This window comes from Choloepus didactylus, chromosome 16 (assembly GCF_015220235.1).
Source record: "Choloepus didactylus isolate mChoDid1 chromosome 16, mChoDid1.pri, whole genome shotgun sequence".
In the NCBI taxonomy this organism is placed as follows: domain Eukaryota; kingdom Metazoa; phylum Chordata; class Mammalia; order Pilosa; family Megalonychidae; genus Choloepus; species Choloepus didactylus.
Window position 1 is genome coordinate 59672747 of NC_051322.1, and position 19298 is coordinate 59692044.

Below are 19298 nucleotides of genomic sequence, written 5' to 3' on the forward strand. Positions count from 1 at the left end.
AAGGCGGACATATTAGTCCCTCACGGCCCCCCTCGCCCCACCCCCCCCAGGCATTCGCCGCCGCGACTCGCCCTTTCCCTGGCCGGACCGCAGCCCCTCCCAGAAGCTCCCGCATCAGCAGCCGCGGGGACCCAACTTCGTCTTCCCCAGCGTTTGCTCTTCAGCCTTTGCTCTCTGCTAAATCCCCATCGGGCACCGACCTCGCCCTGTCTGCCCCGCCGGACACCGCGGCAGCAGCCCTAGCAGCGACAGGACAAAATGCGAGAGTGAGGGCGTCCCGTGCTGAACAACTCTCGGCCGAGACAGATCGGGGCGTCGGGCCCGACCAAGACCAGCCGAGAATGCGGAGCTAGATCGCCTTCGGCACCTCAGAACGGAGCGGGCCCGGCGGTGGCCCAGGCGGCGGCGGCGGCAGCTGGCACAGCTCCTCACCCGCCCTTTGCTCTCCCTTTTCCTCTTTTCCCTCCCCTGCTGCCCAGAGGGAGTCTCCACCCTGCTTTTCTTCCTCTCGCCCCTCCTGGCATCTCGGGACCAGGAACCCTCCGTGGCGAAGGCTGCCGGGGCCCGCTAGGCTGAAGCGCTTTGCCGGAGTGACGGGGCTGGTGGCGACGGCGCTATCGGCTGTCGTGAGGGGCTACCGGGGGGGATGCGACTTTGGGCATCCGAGAGGCTGTGGGTCGCCGTTGCCCCCGGCCCGGGGTCCGGAGAGCGGAGATCCCCTCAGTGAGGGGAGGAGGGGGAACCGGGCGCACCTGGTGACCCTGAGGTTCCGGCTCCTCCGCCCCGCGGCTGCGAACCCACCGCGGAGGAAGTTGGTTGAAATTGCTTTCCGCTGCTGGTGGTGGTACAAGGGTATTGTCACAGTAGAAGCAACATGTCGACTGGGGACAGTTTTGAGACTCGGTTTGAAAAAATCGACAACCTGCTGCGGGATCCCAAATCGGAAGTGAACTCGGATTGTTTGCTGGTGAGTAGCACTGTTCGGTTTTGCTTGTCGGTGAGTTCTGTGTGTATGGTACTCCGCTGTCCTACAGTCTCGTTATCTGCAAAAGAAGTTTTAAGGTGTGCATTATCATCTCGGAAAAAAACAGATTTCTGTTTCCGGAAGAGAGTACCACTCAAATCTCATGGCGTGGCCCTGTTTGTCATTTGGCTGGCTCTGTACTCACTACTCCTATGAACTTTTAGCTCTGACTCAGTTCAGCAGTACAGAAAAGATACTTATAAACTGCTGTTGCAGGCATCATATAAAAGTTTTCAGGTCGAAGTTATTACTAAGCATGTAAATAGTTTCTTGAATGGTTGTCTTAGTGATATGAATCTTCCGGATCGGTTTGACACTAATATTGGAAAGATTACTTTCCATTTACGGCGGTTTAGCTTCTAAAAGTTTGTCTTATTACACTTGAAAGTGACGATGGAGAATTGATATTGAAGGTATTTTTGAGCCAAAATGTCATAGGTGACTTGAGTATGAAGGAACTTTCTGCTGAACTATTAAATGTAAAAACCAAGATTACGGGTCAGGCATCACAGTGCTTGCTAACTCTTAGACTTTATTGTTGATTACAAAAGGACCTCACAGGTTTCTTATTATAACTACTTTTTTGGTGGTGGTGTGTTTATCATCATCACTTTTAAAACATTCTAAAGAAGTTTTTATGACACAAAAAGTCAAAATCCCATTTTGAAAATCTTTCATTGGTTGATAGCTTATAAAATTATCTGTAAACAATTGGAGTTTTTAAATTTTGTCAGTTTTCCCTAATACTAATAGTTGCGCATTCTGTTTTTAAGTGTTTCTTTTTACTTTGTTGAACAATTAAAAGTTATATAATAAATCTTTTAATTCGAACAAAACTACATAATCTATAAAAGTTTCGGAGAGTGTGTCTGTAGACAGGATTTTACAGCTGTCTTCAGAGAATTAATGTTAGAAATACACAATATTTGAGATTAAAATTAAGTGAATAAAATAATACCATTCAGAGAAATATACCATTTTAAACTCTGGAAGTTATGTAGGTTGCTTAAAATTAATGTGAATTTCAGTTACTCTAAAAACCTGTATATACTTTTAAATACATGTAGTTTTACAAGACAGGTTCTCCCCTAAGCTTTCAACATTATTCTAAAGCATTCTTGACTATAACATAAAGAGTATTGTGGGTTGTATGTGTGAAACATCTCACCCACATTATGGATGCTCTTCATATTGAGAAACACCAAGGAATATTGCCACTTAACACAATTTAAAACATTTAATTGAATGAGAGAAGTGGAAGAAATTAGAACACATTTCCTAAACAAGGATTTCTATAACTTTTAAGTCTAATTCTTTTATTTTTTACACAATTTCCATATATCTTTGATTTTACTTTGCTTTTTGATCTCCTTATTCCATGAAGTGGTATTACAGGGAAAGGTTAGTAAGTTTTTTCTTCTAGTCTCTTGCTGTACATTTCATTTGGTAGGGACCTCAACAAATATTGATGTGGAGAATATAAGGAAATGTGTATCATTGACTCCTTCCTCAAAAAACCTATTCTATTTAGGAAAACAAGATCTAATCTTATTCATATATGCAAAAATAAAACAATACGTCACAAATTAAGAAAATATGTGATAAATTTTAAAATGACTGGTATAGGTAGTATGTTCTCTTGAAAATTGAAAAGGAGGAGGAATGACTGTGAGTTGAGAGAGCTAGAGTATGCTTGAATATGAAGGATGGATAGGATTTAGATCGAGGATATGCAGAGTGGGAGAGGAGAATAACGTGAGTAAAGGAGTAGAGTCATGACTGGCCATGACACGTTTAGGGGAACAGAGGGACCAATTGGAGTTAGATTGTGGAAGATTCGATTGTTGGGCTTAAGGGTTTAGATTTTCTTCAATATGTTGTGGCCATTATATATTTATAAACAAGACAGTGCTGTGATTAATGAAGATGAATTTGGTAGTTGTGTGTGTAGTGTGTAGGATAGGTTAGTGTGGAAAGAGACTGGATATGGGATGATATTGGGGATTTAAGAAAAAATCACTGTAACAGTCCAGAAATGATAGGAGTCCAAAATTGGGACATGAGAATGGAGGAGAAAAATTTGCTGGAACTTGATTGGTGGGATTGGAGAGGAGAAGGAGAACCAAAGAGAAAGGGAGTAGTCGGATGACTTCTAAAATTTTGAGCCTGAATTATAGGGGAAATGGTGAAAACAGCTAAGTCAGGATTGGAAGAATAGGCCTACAGATAAATTCAAGTTTAGATGTATTGTATTTGATGGGATAGTGGGACAGCCACAAAAAAATGAACTGTAGACTATTGCAGATATGAAACTGAACTCATAATTAAAGATTGTGACTTGAAAGTTATTTGCGTAGAGGTGCAACATATAACTGATATATGATAAAGGGAGATGTTGTAGAGAGATAACAGAGGGTAAAAGATGAAGGTTGAGCAAAGATGAGTCAAGGAAGTAGGCAGTCAAGGCCTTTCAGAGTTATTATGGAGCCCAAGACTTTTGAAAGAACATTTTGAAAAGGAAAAAATAGTGAACAGGTTCGTTAATTTTTTTCTCCTTGTAATCTGCCCCCCCCCTTTTTTTTAGTTCCCCAACTGTTTTTTGATAGCTGTTATTGAAATTGTGTTTGTGATATTTTGTATTTATCATTGAACATTCATTTATTCCTTCATTTTATGTCTACTGTTCAGAATGAATTAGGTAACTTGGCCTTATTCTGCACGTCTGTTTTTATTCTTCCCTATCTGGACTTATCTGGACTACATCTCGTATATTATAGGCATAATGCAACTTTCACTCTGGTTGCCTTTCTTGCTCTTTATTTTGGCCTTTATTTGTTTAATTGATACTTTTTGTGTACTTATATGCCACATGCACTACTCTAGTTCTAGATTTTTTTGTAACCTAAAAAATAAGGTTGTCAAATTATGTTTATTTTCCACTTCCTTGACTAGATCCATTATAGAAATGGGAGTTCTAAACCTTTTGGTTTCAGAATACTTTGCTGGCAAATGAAATGTTTTTTCAACCACCTTACCCATAAAACAGCTCTTATGTTGAGATACTAATAATGACTATTAATAGTTATAAAATCATGTAGCTGGAAGAAGCCCTGATAAATGGCTATCCGACTTTTCCTTGAACACCTATAAAGTTTTTTTAAAACTAACTGAGCCCATTTTTCATATATAAATATAAATGCTAAAGTAGTCTGCAGATACTAATATAACCACTTGTTTCCTAGTCATTCAAATTATTCATCCTTGCTTTTCTGTAAGTCAGATTCTCTCCGGTGACCTTATGGTTATCTTTCTTGTTATCTACATTATATTTTCTAATGATTATCAAGAGCTGTTTTCCGTTTTCCAACTTCCTTACTACAGAATTATTTTATCTAGGGCTTGTGATAATTTCTCAATAATTTTGAGTACCTCTGAAAACAGAATAAGGGATAGAGATTAAGTCTGTTTAATTTTTCCAGAGGAAAAATGCATATGATTCCTAAATTAAAAAGGAAAACATAAGTGGATGGGAGAGTTAGGGATATATTTATCTTGAAGTTCGAAGTACATTTCATGAAAATACAGCTATTTTGCCTGTAGCATATTTAGCACACTGTTTCAACATGCCAGTTACAAGAGCATGACCTTTCCAGTTTTCATTTAGCTGGTAGAGGTGTGTAATAAGTGGGTGTTAGGGAGAGAAGGGAACCAGTATTAGTTGAACAGTGCATACCAGGTTCTAACATTGTGCTGTCCCCTTTATACGTATTTGAACCTACCATTTCTTATTATTCATTTTTTCAGAATGTTAAAGGTCAATGTAAATTAAATTTCAGGTGTTAATCTTTGCGTTTCTTTTACTTTAAAATCAATTTTTCCTGGGGTTCCTTGGCCCAGTTCTTTTTCATCTTTTCATTACTGACATCTCTTTCTGTCTAGTCTTTGGCCTATAGTATTTATCTTTTCTCTTCACTCTCTTGGAGAAGTCATCCATTTTTACAGCTTTGATTACTATCATCTTCTATGCCCATGATATCCAAATCTTTAATTTTAGTCTTTTATCTGATTTCAAATCTTAAATATCTGACAGCCTACTGGCCATCTCTACTGGATGTCATGTTATCACTCAAATTCCATATATTCCATAGTAAGCTTTCTCCCATATACTTAACTATTTTGTCATTAGCAACACTATTATCCAGTCACTCAACTGGAATTTTTGATGTGTACTTTAACTTTGAACATCCTAAGGCACACATGTGACATATTATTCTTGGGTTATTACAAGTTGTTAGCTAGCATTCCTGATTCCTAGATTATTGCTGTATAATCCCTGAGCACACCCTGCCAGTTAAATTGATCATATATGGGTTATGTTACTGTTGGTGGGATGAAAAGACCTGAGATCATGAAATCTTTGATCATTAAAGTCTACCAGTGTTCATAATTTATGATTAATGGGTGTTACCAGCATCTGTTGCTTATCTGGTTAGTTTGGACCAGACTAACGTTTTGGTTTAATACGTTGCAAGAACTTTTTTTTAAATTGAATTACTCTCCTAACTCATTCATTCAGCAAATCTTTGTGTAGGGTTTAAACTTGGGTACAAATTCAGGCTTTGCCATATACTTGCTGGATGATTTTAGGTGAGTTATTTTAACCTCTTAACGCTTGTTTCATCTTCAGGAAAATGGGGGTATAATAGTATTAGATTGCTGTAAGGATTATATTAAATAAATAATATAGACAAAGCAATTATCACAGTATCTGGTATTTAATGAGTGTTTGATGATTGATAACAATTATTATTGTCATATTTATATTATTCCTGTTATATGTTAGTCACTGTACTTTGGCTGGGAGGTAATCTTCTCTAAGTACAGAGTAATTTGTGTAGTACCTCAGGCCATCCTCATAAATTCATAATCCAACTTTGCTTTGTTGAAGTTTCTAAAGCATCAGAATCAATTGTTACTGAAAATGGCGATATTTAAATAGGATACAATAGGATGGGGGGAGGGGTTTTTGGAAACTATTCATTTAATCATGATTTATAACATACCTACTTTCTGTCAAGAGTTTGGAATGCAATGAAAGGCAATTGGGAGGTGTTCACAGTTTGTGGAGATTTAGTTATCTTGCTCCCGTTCGGTGTGTATCTTTTTATACTTTCAGTGTGTAAGGCCCTCTTGCACTACAAGCACTCTGTGAGTATATAAAGAGGTGCGCAGAGTAACAGCTAAGACATGAATTGGGCCATTCATTACTCTTGAGTCAGAAATGTTTTTAATCCAGAAGAAGAAACCACATATAAAGTTTTATAATGAACAAAGAGGAGATTCTCAGTTTTAGATTAGACTTTTCATAACTTCACAGTTTAGTTTTATTTCATTATTATAAGTTTTGGTGTTATGTATATATGGTGTAATCTAGAGACTATTATAATATATGTGAGAAAAGCCTACATGTCAGGAAATATTACACATGGAGTTCTCTTGCTGAAGATAGTCCAATAGCCCCATAAAGGATACATCCATTTAGTTTAAACCCAGGGAATAGCTGATACATACCACACATTTGTATGTACAAGATTACTAGATAGTATTGTATTTCATAATGGCCAATATTTATTTATTTTTTAAATATGTTGCCAGCACGCTTTAGTGAAAAGCATACAGACTGGAAATTCAGAGCCTTTGTTTTGTTTTGTTTTGTTTTTTGTCTTCGAACAGCATACGTTTATTATCTCACTGTTTCCATGAGTCTAGAGTCTGGGCAAAGCCTATCTGGATGTTTTGCTCAGGGTCTTTTTTTTTATTTTAATGCAATTTTAGTGAGATGTACTCATATACCGTATAATCCATCCGAAGTATACAGTATCATCATATAGCTGTGCATATACAGTATCATCATATAGTTGTGCATTCATTGCCACAGTCTTATTTTTGAGCATTTTCATTACTCTAAAATAAAGAAAAAAAATTAAAAAATAAAAAAAGAACAGCTCAACCATCCCATACCTCTTATCCCCATTATTTTTATATTTTTTTGTGATTATTTTATTACTCATCTGCCCATACGCTGGTTAAAGGGAGTTTCAGTCACGACAGAACCTTGTTTTACTATTAACTCTCTGTACGACCAAGTAAATCTTTTTTCTTATTTGAGCTTCAGTTTCCCTATTTGTGGAATGAAGAGTTGGACCAGATAATTTCTGATGTCTTTTGGGTTTCTAAAAAGTTTATGAGCTTTTGTTCATTATACTTCAACAAAAAGTTAAAAAAATTTGTGTCAATTTATTACTTGAGAAATAAAATTAAAAAGTTAAATGATGTTGAGGTAAAAATTCTAAGAATAGGAGCTATCTCTAGTAAGTGCTATTTTTGGGAACTAATTTAAGATAGCCTTGGAAGATCATCCTAAATTAATTTTTAATTGTTGTTTTTGGTACATCCTCTCTTTTGAATTTGTGACTTGTTTTCATAACTGTAGGGATTTGTACTTTTTAAACAGAGGAAGTAGAAATTAAGTTCACATGTAGTTTACTTCTCTAACATACCTGCCCTTCCTGTTTGGAATTGTGAAATATAGAGTATATTTTTATTATATTGTCTGTGCTGGTTTGGAGCTGTTATGTACCCCCAAAAAGCCATTCTTGTGTTTCCATGGAAATATGACCCAGCCCATTCAAGATGGGTCTTAATCCCCTTTCTGGAGTTCTTTATGAGAAGATAAAAGGCAGACGAAACTCAGCTCAGAGAAGCTGAGGGAAAACATCCACAGAAGCCCAGAGACATTTTGGAGAAAGCCAGTGAAACCAGAATCCAGGAGAGAAGGAATGACAGACATCACCATGTGCCTTCCCATGTGACAGAGGAATCCTGGATGCCAGCAGCGTTTTCTCAGAGAAAGTATCTACCTCTTGATGCCTTAATTTGGACATTTTCATGGCCACAGAACTGTAAATTTGCAACCTAATAAATCCCCTTTGAAAAAACCAATCCATTTCTAATATATTGCCTTCTGGCAACTTTAGCAAACCAAAACAGTGTCTAAACAATCAGTAGAAAGTTAGATGCTCAAATTAATATCCAAAGTCTGATGTCTCAAGGAGGTGAGAGGTTGTCTTATACTTGTGTCATATTTTAAAAGGTAGACCAACCTGTGCTCTTCTTTATTTTGCCATACTTTCTATACTTTACTGACTTTTGGCAAGAACTTGAAATTTTATCTCAGATCATTCTCTGGAACTAATTCTGAAACAGTTAACCATAGTTAACTCCTTTTTTTTTTTTTCTTGGCTTTTATTCATTCATTCAATAAATGTTCATTTGGTGTATACTGTATGCTAGGCACTCTTTTGGGCACTTGGGACACCATGGTGAGTAAAAACAAACATGGTGCTTACTTTCATGGAATTTATAGTCTCATGAAAAGGATTAATTTTGAGCAGGTAGGTGTGGAGAAAGCTTGAAGGGAAGGTAAACTATGTGATCATGACTTTCCATTAAAGTTTGGGATATATTTAAAAACTTGTTGTAAAGTAGTCTTAAGTGTCTAATTTTCAGATATGAGGCTATAGATTGTACTAGATTCATTTGAGGAACTTGTTAAAAATGGAATTTGGACCCATGCCCAGACAAACAAAACCAGAATTTTTGGAGATGAGTCTTAGTATTCTGCATCAGTTCTGGATTCTTGGACACACTCAAGTTTGAGAACTATTGTTATAGTGGAAAGAACATAAATTTTTTTTTTTGGTATCTTTATAATGAAAAATTTCAAATATACACAGCAGTAGGTAAGATGATATACTGAATCCCCATTACCCATATTCTGCAGTTTACAAAATTTTGTCACACTTGCTTCATTGATTATTTTTCTTTTCAAAATATTTTAAATTCTGGAGATTGTCATTTCACTCTTACGTACCTAAAATAAGACTCTCTAAAACAACAAAGGACATTTTCTTACATAACCACAATGGCCATTATCATACATAACAGAATTAAAAGTTCCTTGGTACCATTAATTCCTAGTTTATATTAAAGTTTTTCTGATTGTCTAAAACAATACCTTTGTTTATACTTGCTTTATTAGATTCTGGATCCAGACAAAGTCCACATGCTACTTTTGTATGTTAGGTCTTTTTCATTATAAAGATACCAAAAAAAATTTATGTTCTTTCCACTATAACAATAGTCTCTCCTCTTCCTCACTCTTCCAGATGCCCTCTCCCCCATTGTCTTGTTGAAGAAATTAGGTCTGTGGTGCTGTACAATGCTTCACATTCTGGCTTTTTCTTTTTGTTTCCTGTGATGTCATTTAACTTATTTCTCTATCCTCCAAATTTCCTGTAAACTGGTGGTTAGATCTAAAAGTTTTATTTAATTATTTCAAATAGAGTATTTCATAGATTGCTTGTATGTGTTTTCTTTCGCATCACTTCAAGGGGCACATAATGTCTGGCTGGCCTGCCTTGAGTGGTATCAAGGTTGATGAGTTTGTTTAGGTGGTGACAACCCATGATAACTTCCTTGTAAAATAATGCTTCATTGCCCTTTCATCTAATGATTCCGTCCATTCATGATCTTTACTTGAATCAGTTATTTCGTTAGGGATTGTGAAATGATTTTCTAATTCTGTCATTCTTTTCTGTCTATGAGCATTCATGTTCTCCAATGTTTTCTTTGTAGTTACCATGGGGCCTTAAATTTAATGTTGTAAATGGTTAACAATCTCGTTTGCTTTGATTCCAACTTAACTTCAATAGTATACACAACCTATGTTCTTCTTTCCCTCCATCCCCCACCTTTATGTAGTTCTTGTCGCAAATTACATATTTATGCATAATGAGTCCAAAGTTACAAATTTATCAGTACATTTTATGCATTTGCCTTTTAGGTCCTTTAGGAAATAAAAAGTGCAGTTACAAAACAAAAAATGCAATGGTGCTGGCGTTTATATTTACCCACTTCGCTCCCCTTACCAGAAATCTTTATTTCCTCATGTGGCTTCAATCTGTTGACCATATTCTTTTTCCTTCAACTTGCAGACCTCTGTTTAGCAGGTCTGGTCCTCCTCATTGATGGTTTCTAATGTTTTAATCTTTTTCTTTGCCTGGGCCATTGTATGTTTTGTAATCTTATTGAAACCTGGACATTTTGATATTTTAATGTGTTATTATTGAAATTCTGACTCTGAGGCATCTGTTCCTTAAGCTTGTATCCAGTAAGTCTTATGCCAGCTTTCCTTGAATGTTGGGAGTTAACAAAAAAAAAAAAAAGAAAGGAAGGAAAACAAGCTTTCCTTCAGAGCTTATCCATACAGTGAGTTTAGAGACTAGTTTGAAGCCAAAGCATAGGAGCCTCCTTGATCCTTTCTGCACATGTCTTTTCTTCGGCATATACGTTTGGGCCTAGGAATTCCCCTTTTTACATGGATATGAATATCTCCTCTTTCCTAGGAAACAGTTTCTACAGACAGCAATCCCTTACCTCAGGTAGTCACAACTTGGCTGCTTTCCAACACAGCTCTGTGAGCTGTCATCTATACATAGGATAAATTCTGGGATGGCAAGTCTATGATGTTCAGTTTCTCAGGCCACCATCAGACAGATTGGGGCAGGCATACATGCTTCCTATATATGCATGAGGGTTACTCTGCTTCCTCCAGAACTGAGATACCTACCTTATACTGTTGTTGTGAGGATTTAATGGCACGAGCAGGATTGCCTTGACAAGTACCTCTCAACCTAGTAGATACTTATACATTGGTTTCCAAATATGTGGGTATGGTATGGTGAAAAGAAGAGTGAAGTGGGTCTCAGAAACCCTGAATTCTACTCTTGGCTCTGTCAACTAGTTGTATGACCTTAGAGATATCATTCCAGTCTTTGAACCTTGGTTTTCTTTAGGAATATAATACACATTCACCAATTGAAACCATCTCCAAATTAATTTGTGTCTAGATATGAGTTTATTTAAATTCCCAACCTTAAGAGGAAATGTTTTAGATATATGTCTTCTGTTTGTTCTTTCATTACTGCTAGAATTTACTATGTCAGTAGCAATAGAAAAAAGAAAATGTTTCTCTCATTTTTATCGTTCATCCTAAAGGTGTTTGCTCATCTCATGCTAATTTATTTCCTGCTCATTTCTAGTAGAATCATAGTCTCTGGTAGGTACAGTGTACCATGGGCTCTGGAATAAGTCTGTTTGATTTTGAATCTCATCCAGCTCAGCCACTTAATAACCTTATGACCTTGGGCAAAGTTCTTAATTTTTTAAAAATTGTTTATTATTATTATTCTTATTATTAGAGAAGTTGTAGGTTTTTATAAAAAACGTGCAGAAGTAGAGCATTCCCATATACCTCTGTCACACATAGTTTTCCCTATTAACACTTTGCAATAGTGTGGTAACTATGTTACAATTGATGAAACAATATTATCATAATTATACTATCAACTATAGTCCATAGTTTACTTTAGGGTTCACAGTTTATGTTGTACATACCCATGGGTTTTGTGGGTTATTTTATTTTATTTTTTTTAAATTTTTATTCTGGTCACACATATACTACCCAAATTTCCCGTTTTAACCACTTTCAAATATTTAATTCAGTCGTGTTAATTACATTCACAGTGTTATGCTACTATCACTGCTATCCATTATCAAAACATTTCCCTCACCCCAAACACAAACTCTTATCACATTAAGCATTAACTCCATATTGCCTACCTATACCCTGGCCCCTGGTAACATATATTCTGGTTTCTGGCAATAAATTTATGACATTCTAATTATTTCATATCATTGAGATCATACAATATTTGTCTTTTTGTGTCAGGCTTATTTCATTCAGCATGATATATACAGGGTTCATACATATTGCATGTAATTTCGTTTCTTTTTATGGCTGAATAATATTCCATATTTTTTGGGAATAGTTTGGAACATTTTGTTTATCTATTCATCTATTGATGGACGCTTGGGTTACTTCCATATTTTGGCAATTGTGAATAATCCCTGTTCAAGTTTTGCTTTCAATTTTTGAGGTATATATCTAGAAGTGGGATTGCCAGGTCATATTGGTAATTCTATATTTAACTTTCTGAGAAACTCCCAAACTGGTTTCCCCAGTTGCTGCACCATTTTACATTCCCACCAGTAGTGAATGAGTGTTCCTGCTTCTCTGCAAACTCTCCAACACTTATTATTTTCCATTTTATTTTTAACAGTAGCCATTCCTAGTGGGTGTGAAATGGTATCTCCTGGTCGTTTTGATTTTCTGAATAGCTAGTGATGTTGAGCATCTTTTCATGTGCTTTTTGATCATTTGCATGTCTTTGAGAAATGTGTTCTCAAGTCTTGAACCCATTTTGAAATTGGGTGGTTTAACTTTCTGATTCTGAGTTTTAGGATTTCTTTATATATTCTATATATTAAACCCTTTAATTCTGTACATAAAATAGGATATGTGGTTTCCAAATATTTTCTCCTATTCTGTAAGTTGTTATTTTCCTTCCATGTTTAAGTCCTTTTCACAAAATTTAAAAATTTTGATGAAGTCCCATTTATCTGTTTTTCTTTTGTTGCTCATATGTTTGGTGTAAGGTTTAAGAAAACATTACCTATCACAAGGTCCTGAAGATGCTTCCCTATGTTTTCTTCTAAGAGTTTTATTGTTTTGGTTTTTACATTTAGGTCTTTATCCATAAGCATTTTGAACTACATTTTGTGTATGGTGTGAGAGTGGGGTCATCTTCATTCTTTTGCTTATGGATATCCAGTTTTCCCACCATCATTTGTGGAAGAGACTTCTTGTTGAGTGGATTTGGCACCCTGGTCAAAAATCAATAGGCCATAGATAAGAGGGTTTTATTTCTGAGCTCCCAAATCGATTTCATTGGTCTGTGTGTCTCTTGTTGTGCCAGTACCATGCTGTTTTTTTTTTTTTTAAGATAGATTTTTCTTTAATAATATTAAAAATAATTTTATTATATATAACACTGATACATTTTAATTTTTGACAAAGTTAAAAACAAAGAACAGCACAGAAAAGAAACCAAAAATCACCCAAAATTCCACCTCCTCCCCAAAAAACGACTGTTAACAATTGATATATTTGCTTCCAGTCTTTTTTCTGCATATGTATTAATTTTAATAAAATTGAATCATATACTATATATTGTTTTATAATCTTTTTCACTTAACTAAGAATCATGCCATGCTGTTTTGATTACTGTTGCATTTTTTGGCACCTACAGATTTTATTGAGATATATTAACTGTGCTGGTTTGGATCTCTTATGTCCCCCAGAAAAGCCATGTTTTTAATGCAGTCTTGTGGGGGCAGACTTATTAGTCTTTTTGTTAAGGTGTGACCTATTAATTGAATGTTTCCATGGAGATTTGACCCTGCCCATTCAGGATAGGTCTTGTTTAGTTTATTGGTGTCCTTTAAAAGAGAACAGAGAGATGAAAACATCCCAGGATATGCTAAGCCAGGGCACACAGAAATTGAAGGAGCTGAAAGAAATGCTTAGAGATGCTTAGAGATATGAACAGAAGGATGTTTGGAGATGCTAGGCTAAGAGATGAAGCCCAGAGTTTGCCCTAGAGAAGCTAAGAGAGGATCCCCAGATGCCTAGAGAGAAATGCCCTGGGAGAAAGAAGCAAAAATGCACAGGAGCTGAAACAGAAACCCAGATACATTTTGGAGAAAACCATTTTGAAACACAGCCTGGGTGCAGAGGACCAGCAGACAGACGCCAGCCGCGTGCCTTCCCAGCTGACAGAGGTGTTCTGGACGCTATCAGCCTTCCTTCAGTGAAGTATCCTTTTTTGATGCCTTAGTTTGGTCACTTTTATGGCCTTAGAACTGTAAATTTCTAGCCCAATAAATCCTCATATAAAAGCCAGTCCATTCCTGGTATTTTGCCATGATGGCAGTATTAGCAAACCGGAACATTGACATATATATTCTATCCAAAGTATACAATTAATGTCTCGACAGTATCATCACTTAGTTGTGCAATCATCATCACACTCAATTTTAGACCATTTTCATTGGTCCAAAGAGAAAAATAACAGATAGGTACACAAAAAGAAAACCCTAAACACCCCATATCCCTTATCTCCCTCTATTATTGACCCCTAGTATTGGTGTGGTATGCCTGTTACTATTGATGAAAGAATATTAAGGTATTGCTGTTAACTATAGCCTGTAGCTTGGAATAGGTAATTTTTCCCCATATACCATGTTATTAACTCTTGGTACAAATGTCATACAATTGTAGTGGTTCATGCAAGAACTTATTTATATTTGTAGTATTAATTGGTTACATACATGACTTTAAACAACCCCTTTCAACCAAATACAGCTACAGTACAGCACTGTGCTGGTTTGAATGTATTGTGTCCCCCCAAACACCATTGTCTTTGATGTAATCTTGTGTGGGCAGATGTATTAGTTTTGATTAGATTGTGTGTGATTCTTTGAGTGTTTCCATGGAGATGTGCCCCACCCAACTGTGGGTGATGACTCTAATTGGATAATTTCCATGGAGGCGTGGCCCCACCCATTCAGGGTAGGCCTTGATCAATGGAGCCATATAAATGAGCTGACAAACAGAAGGAACTCAGTGCAGCTGAGAGTGACATTTTGAAGAGGAGCTACAGCCAAGAGGGACACTTTGAAGAAAGCACAGGAGCTGCAGATGAGAGACAGTTTGAAGACGGCCGTTGAAAGCAAGACTCTTGCTCTGGAGAATCTAAGAGAAGACAAATACCCCAAGTGCAACTAAGAGTGACATTTTTGAGGAACTGCAGCTTAGAGAGAAATGTCCTGGGAGAAAGCCATTTTGAAACCAGAACTTTGGAGCAGACACCAGCCACATGCCTTCCCAGCTAACAGGTTTTCCAGACACTATTGGCCATCCTCCAGTGAAGATACCTGATTGTTGATGTGTTACCTTGGACACTTTATGTCCTTAAGACTGTAACTGTGTAACCAAATAAACTCCCTTTTATAAAAGCCAATCCATTTCTGGTGTTTTACATTCTGGCAGCATTAGCAAAATAGAACAAGTACTATTACTTATAATCCCAATAACAAGCTACCGTCACCTCTATCCGTTCCCAGACATTTAAGTTCAACATTTTTAACAATTTTGTACATAATAGGTAACTGCTCCTCCTTCTCTAGCTTCTATCTCTAGGTATCCTATATTCTACATTTTAAGACTCTGAGTTTACATGTTCTAGTTAGTTTTTATTAGTGAAATCATACAGTATCTGCCCTTTTGTGTCTGACTTATTTCCCTCAGCATTATGTCCTCAAGGTTCATCCAAGTTGTCGTATGCTTCAGGGCCTCATTCCTTCTTACTGCTACATAATGTTCCGTCATATGTCTATACCACATTTTGTTTATCCATTCATCTGTTGATGGATACTTGGATTGTTTCCATCTTTTGGCAATTGTGAATAATGCCACTGTGAACATTGATGTGCAAATGTCTGTTTTTTCTCTGCTTTCAGATCTTCAGGGTATATACTGAGTAGTGGAATTGCTGGGTCATAGGGCAACTAAATATTTAGTTTTTGGGGGAACCGCCGAACTATCTTCCACAGCTGCTGTACCATTTTACATTCCCACCAGCGGTGAATAAGTGTTCCTATGTCTCCACATCTTCTCCAACATTTATAGTTTCCAGTTTTTTTAATTGCAGCCATTCTTATAGGTGTGAGATGATATCTCATTGTGGGTTTGATTTACATTTCCCTAATAGCTAATGAAGATGAACATCTTTTCATGTTCTTTTTAGCCATTTGTATTTCCTCTTTGGAAAAATGTGTATTCATGCCTTTTGCCCATTTTGTAATTGGGTTGTTTGTCCTTTTTTATTGAGTTGTAGGATTTCTTTATACCAGATATCAAACTCACTGGATTTGAGGACCTTGTCAAAAATCAATTGACTGTAGTTCTTAGGGTCTGTTTTTGAACTCTCATTTCAATTACATTAATCAGTATGTCAGTCTTTGTGCCAATACCATGCTGCTTTGACCACTGTGGCTTTATACTAAGCTTTACTTACTTAGTCAGGAAGGGTAAGTACTCCCATTTTGTTCTTCTTTTTTTAGGATGTTTTTGGCTATTCGAGACCCCTTCCAAATAAATTTAATGACTATTCCAAGTCTGCAAAGTAGGTTGTTGGAATTTTGATTGGTATTGCATTGAATGTGTAGATCAATTTGGGTAGAATTGACATTGTGATGACATTTAGCCATCCTATCCATGAACACAGAATGTCTTTTCATCTATTTAGATTTCTTTGATTTCTTCAGCAGTGCTTTGTAGTTTTCTGTGTACAGGTTCTTTACGTTTTTGGTTAAGTTTATTCCTAGATACTTGATTCTTACAGTTGCCATTGTGAATGGAATTTTTTTCTTAATTGCCTTCTTGCTTTGGTCATTGCTAGTGTAAGAGACATTACTGAATTTTGCATTTTAATCCTGTATCGTGCAGCTTTGCTGAATTTGGTTATTAGCTCACGTAGCCATGTTGTAGATTTCTTGTGATTTTCCAAATATTGGATCATGTCATCTGCAAATAATGAGGGTTTTACTTCTTACTTTCCAATTTGGATTCTATTTCTTTTTCTTGCCTAATTGCTCTAGCTAGATTTTCTAGCGCAATGTTGAATAACAGTCATGACAGTGGGTGTCCTTGTCCTGTTCCTGAATCTTAGGGGGAAGGCTTTCAGTCTCTCACTGTTGAACAATGATGTTGGCTGTAGGTTTTTCATATATGCCCTTTATCATGTTGAGGAAGTTTCCTTTGATTTCTACGTTTTGAAGTGTTTTTGTCAAGAAAGAATGCTGAATTTTCTTGAATGCCTTTTCAGCATCAGTTGAGATGACTGTGTGATTTTTTCCCATTCTGTTTGTTAATGTGTTGTATTACATTAATTGATTTTCTTGTGTTGAACCACACCTGCATGCCTGGAATAAACCCCACTTGATTGTGGTGTATAATTCTTATAATGTGCCCTGGGATGTGATTTGCAAGTATTTTGATGAGAATTTTTGCTTCTGTACTCATTAGGGAGATTGGCCTGTAGTTTTCCTTTCTTGGAGTATTTTTATCAGGTTTTGATATTAGAGTGATGCTAACTTCATTCAATGAATATGTAGTGTTCCCTTTTCTTCAACTTTTTGGAAGAGTTTGAACAGGAATGGTGATAGTTTTTCTTGGAATGTTTGAGTCGTTAGTGCTTAGTCTTATGTAGCTTCCTTTGTATGTGGTGAATCGCTTTTCTCTTGCTGCTTTCAGGACTCTTCTTTTCAGCATTTGACAGTCTGATTAGTATGTGTCTCAGAGTGGGTATATTTGGAGTTATTCTATTCGAGTCCCTATCTTCAGTTCTTCTGAGTAATACCTAGTAACCAGATTGCTAGATAATATGGCAGTTCTATACATACCTTCCTGAGAAACCGCCACACTGTCCTCCAGAAGGGCTGCACAATTCTACTTCCCTACAAGCAGTGAATGGGTGTCCCTCTTTCTTCACATGTCCTCTAGCACTTTTAGTTTTCTGTTTATTTTTTATTTATTTTCATTTTTTCTTTAATAAATTTTATTTTGAAATAAATTCAATCTTATGGGAACAATTGCAAAAACAGTACAAACCCCATACACAGAACTCCATCATACCCCGACCCCCCTCCCCCAATACCCCGATCCACCACCTTTAACATCCTGTCATACCACCATTTTTCTTTCCCTCCCTCTCTCCCTCCCTTCCTCCCTCCCTATCTATCATCCATCATCTGTTGCTCTCTCCTCTGAACATATGAGAGCAAGATGCACATATCTTTGAAAAAACAATATAATTCACATATACCTTTCCCGTGGACAAGAACATTCTTTTATGCAGTCTCATTAAGTGCAACTAAGAAGTTCAAGAAGTTCAACATTGATATAAAGCTTACATTCTGTATTTCCTTTTTTTTTTCTTATGTCCCATCTGTGTCCCTTTGAGCCTCCTCTCCTCCGTCCTCAGATCCCATCCAGAATCATCCTTGGCATTTAATTGTCATCTATTTAGACTGTCTTCTGTTTTTTTTTTTTTTCCAATTGTGGAAACATATACACAGCCTAAATCTTCCCATTCCACCCCCTCCCTAGCATTCCATTAGTGGGATTAATCACGTTTAGAATGTTGCAATGCTATCACCTTCCCACCATCCATTTGTAGAAGTTTCCCTTCACCCCAAACAGGAGCCCTACTCTCATTTCTTAACTCCCCATTGCCCCTTCCCTCACTTCTCAGAACCCCTACTCTACTTTTCATCTCTGTGGTCATATTCTCTGATACTTTCTTTGTGTTTACTGTGGGGCTTAAATTTAACATCTTAAATCTATAACAATCTTCTTTTTTTTTGATACCAACTTAACTTCAGTATGACACAAACTATGTTCCTATACTCCATCATTCCCCCACCTTTATGTAGTTCTTGTCTAAAATTACCTATTTTACATTGAGTCCAAAACCACTGATTTATCATTACAGTTTATGTGTTTTAGATCCTGTAGGAAGTAAATAGTGGAGTTATAAATCAAAAATACAGTCATATTGGTATTTATATTTACCATGTGATCTTTACTGGAAATCTTTATTTCTTCATGTAGTTTCAGTCAGTTGTTTAGTGTCCCTTCCTTTCAGCCTGCTCAACTCCCTTTAGCATTTCTTATAGGACCGATTACTGGTGATAAAGTCCCTCAGCTTTTGATTACCTGGGAATGTTTTCATCTCCCCATCATTTTTATCCTCCAGCTGTTTATGAGTTCTCCAGGTCTCTAATGGTTATTGACTCCTATTTGTATTCCATTGTGGTCAGAGAATGTGCTTTGAACAAATTCATTTTTTGTTTGTTTTTTTTATTGAGGCTTGTTTTTATGTCCCAGCATGTGGTCCATTCTGGAGAAAGATCCATGATCACTAGAGAAGAATGTTTGTCCCAGTGACCTGGGATGTAATATTCTATATGTGTCTGTTAAAATTCTCTATATCTCTCTTGCTCCTTTCTTTGTTTCTCTGTTGGTCGGGCTCCCTTTAGTATCTGGAGTAGGGCAGGTCTTTTATTAGCAAAATCTCTCAGCATTTGTTTGGCTGTGAAAAATTTAAGCTCCGTCAAATTTGAAGGAGAGTTTTGCTGGATAAAGTATTCTTGGTTGGAAATTTTTCTCTCTCAGAATTTTAAATAT

General features: G+C 36.7%; 1 protein-coding gene across 3 annotated transcripts in view; it reads left to right on the forward strand.

The window, feature by feature from the left end:
- The first annotated feature begins 4 nt into the window (after positions 1-4).
- ROCK1 (Rho associated coiled-coil containing protein kinase 1) overlaps positions 5-19298 on the forward strand; it is a 198963-nt gene continuing 179669 nt past the window's right edge. For 2 of the 3 annotated variants that reach the window (XM_037805501.1, XM_037805502.1), the window contains exon 1: positions 5-967. In XM_037805501.1, coding sequence (XP_037661429.1) covers positions 875-967 — 93 coding nt within the window. In that variant the 5' untranslated portion in view covers positions 5-874. The remainder of the gene's footprint in view (positions 968-19298) is intronic. The other variant, XM_037805503.1, reaches the window with a different exon arrangement.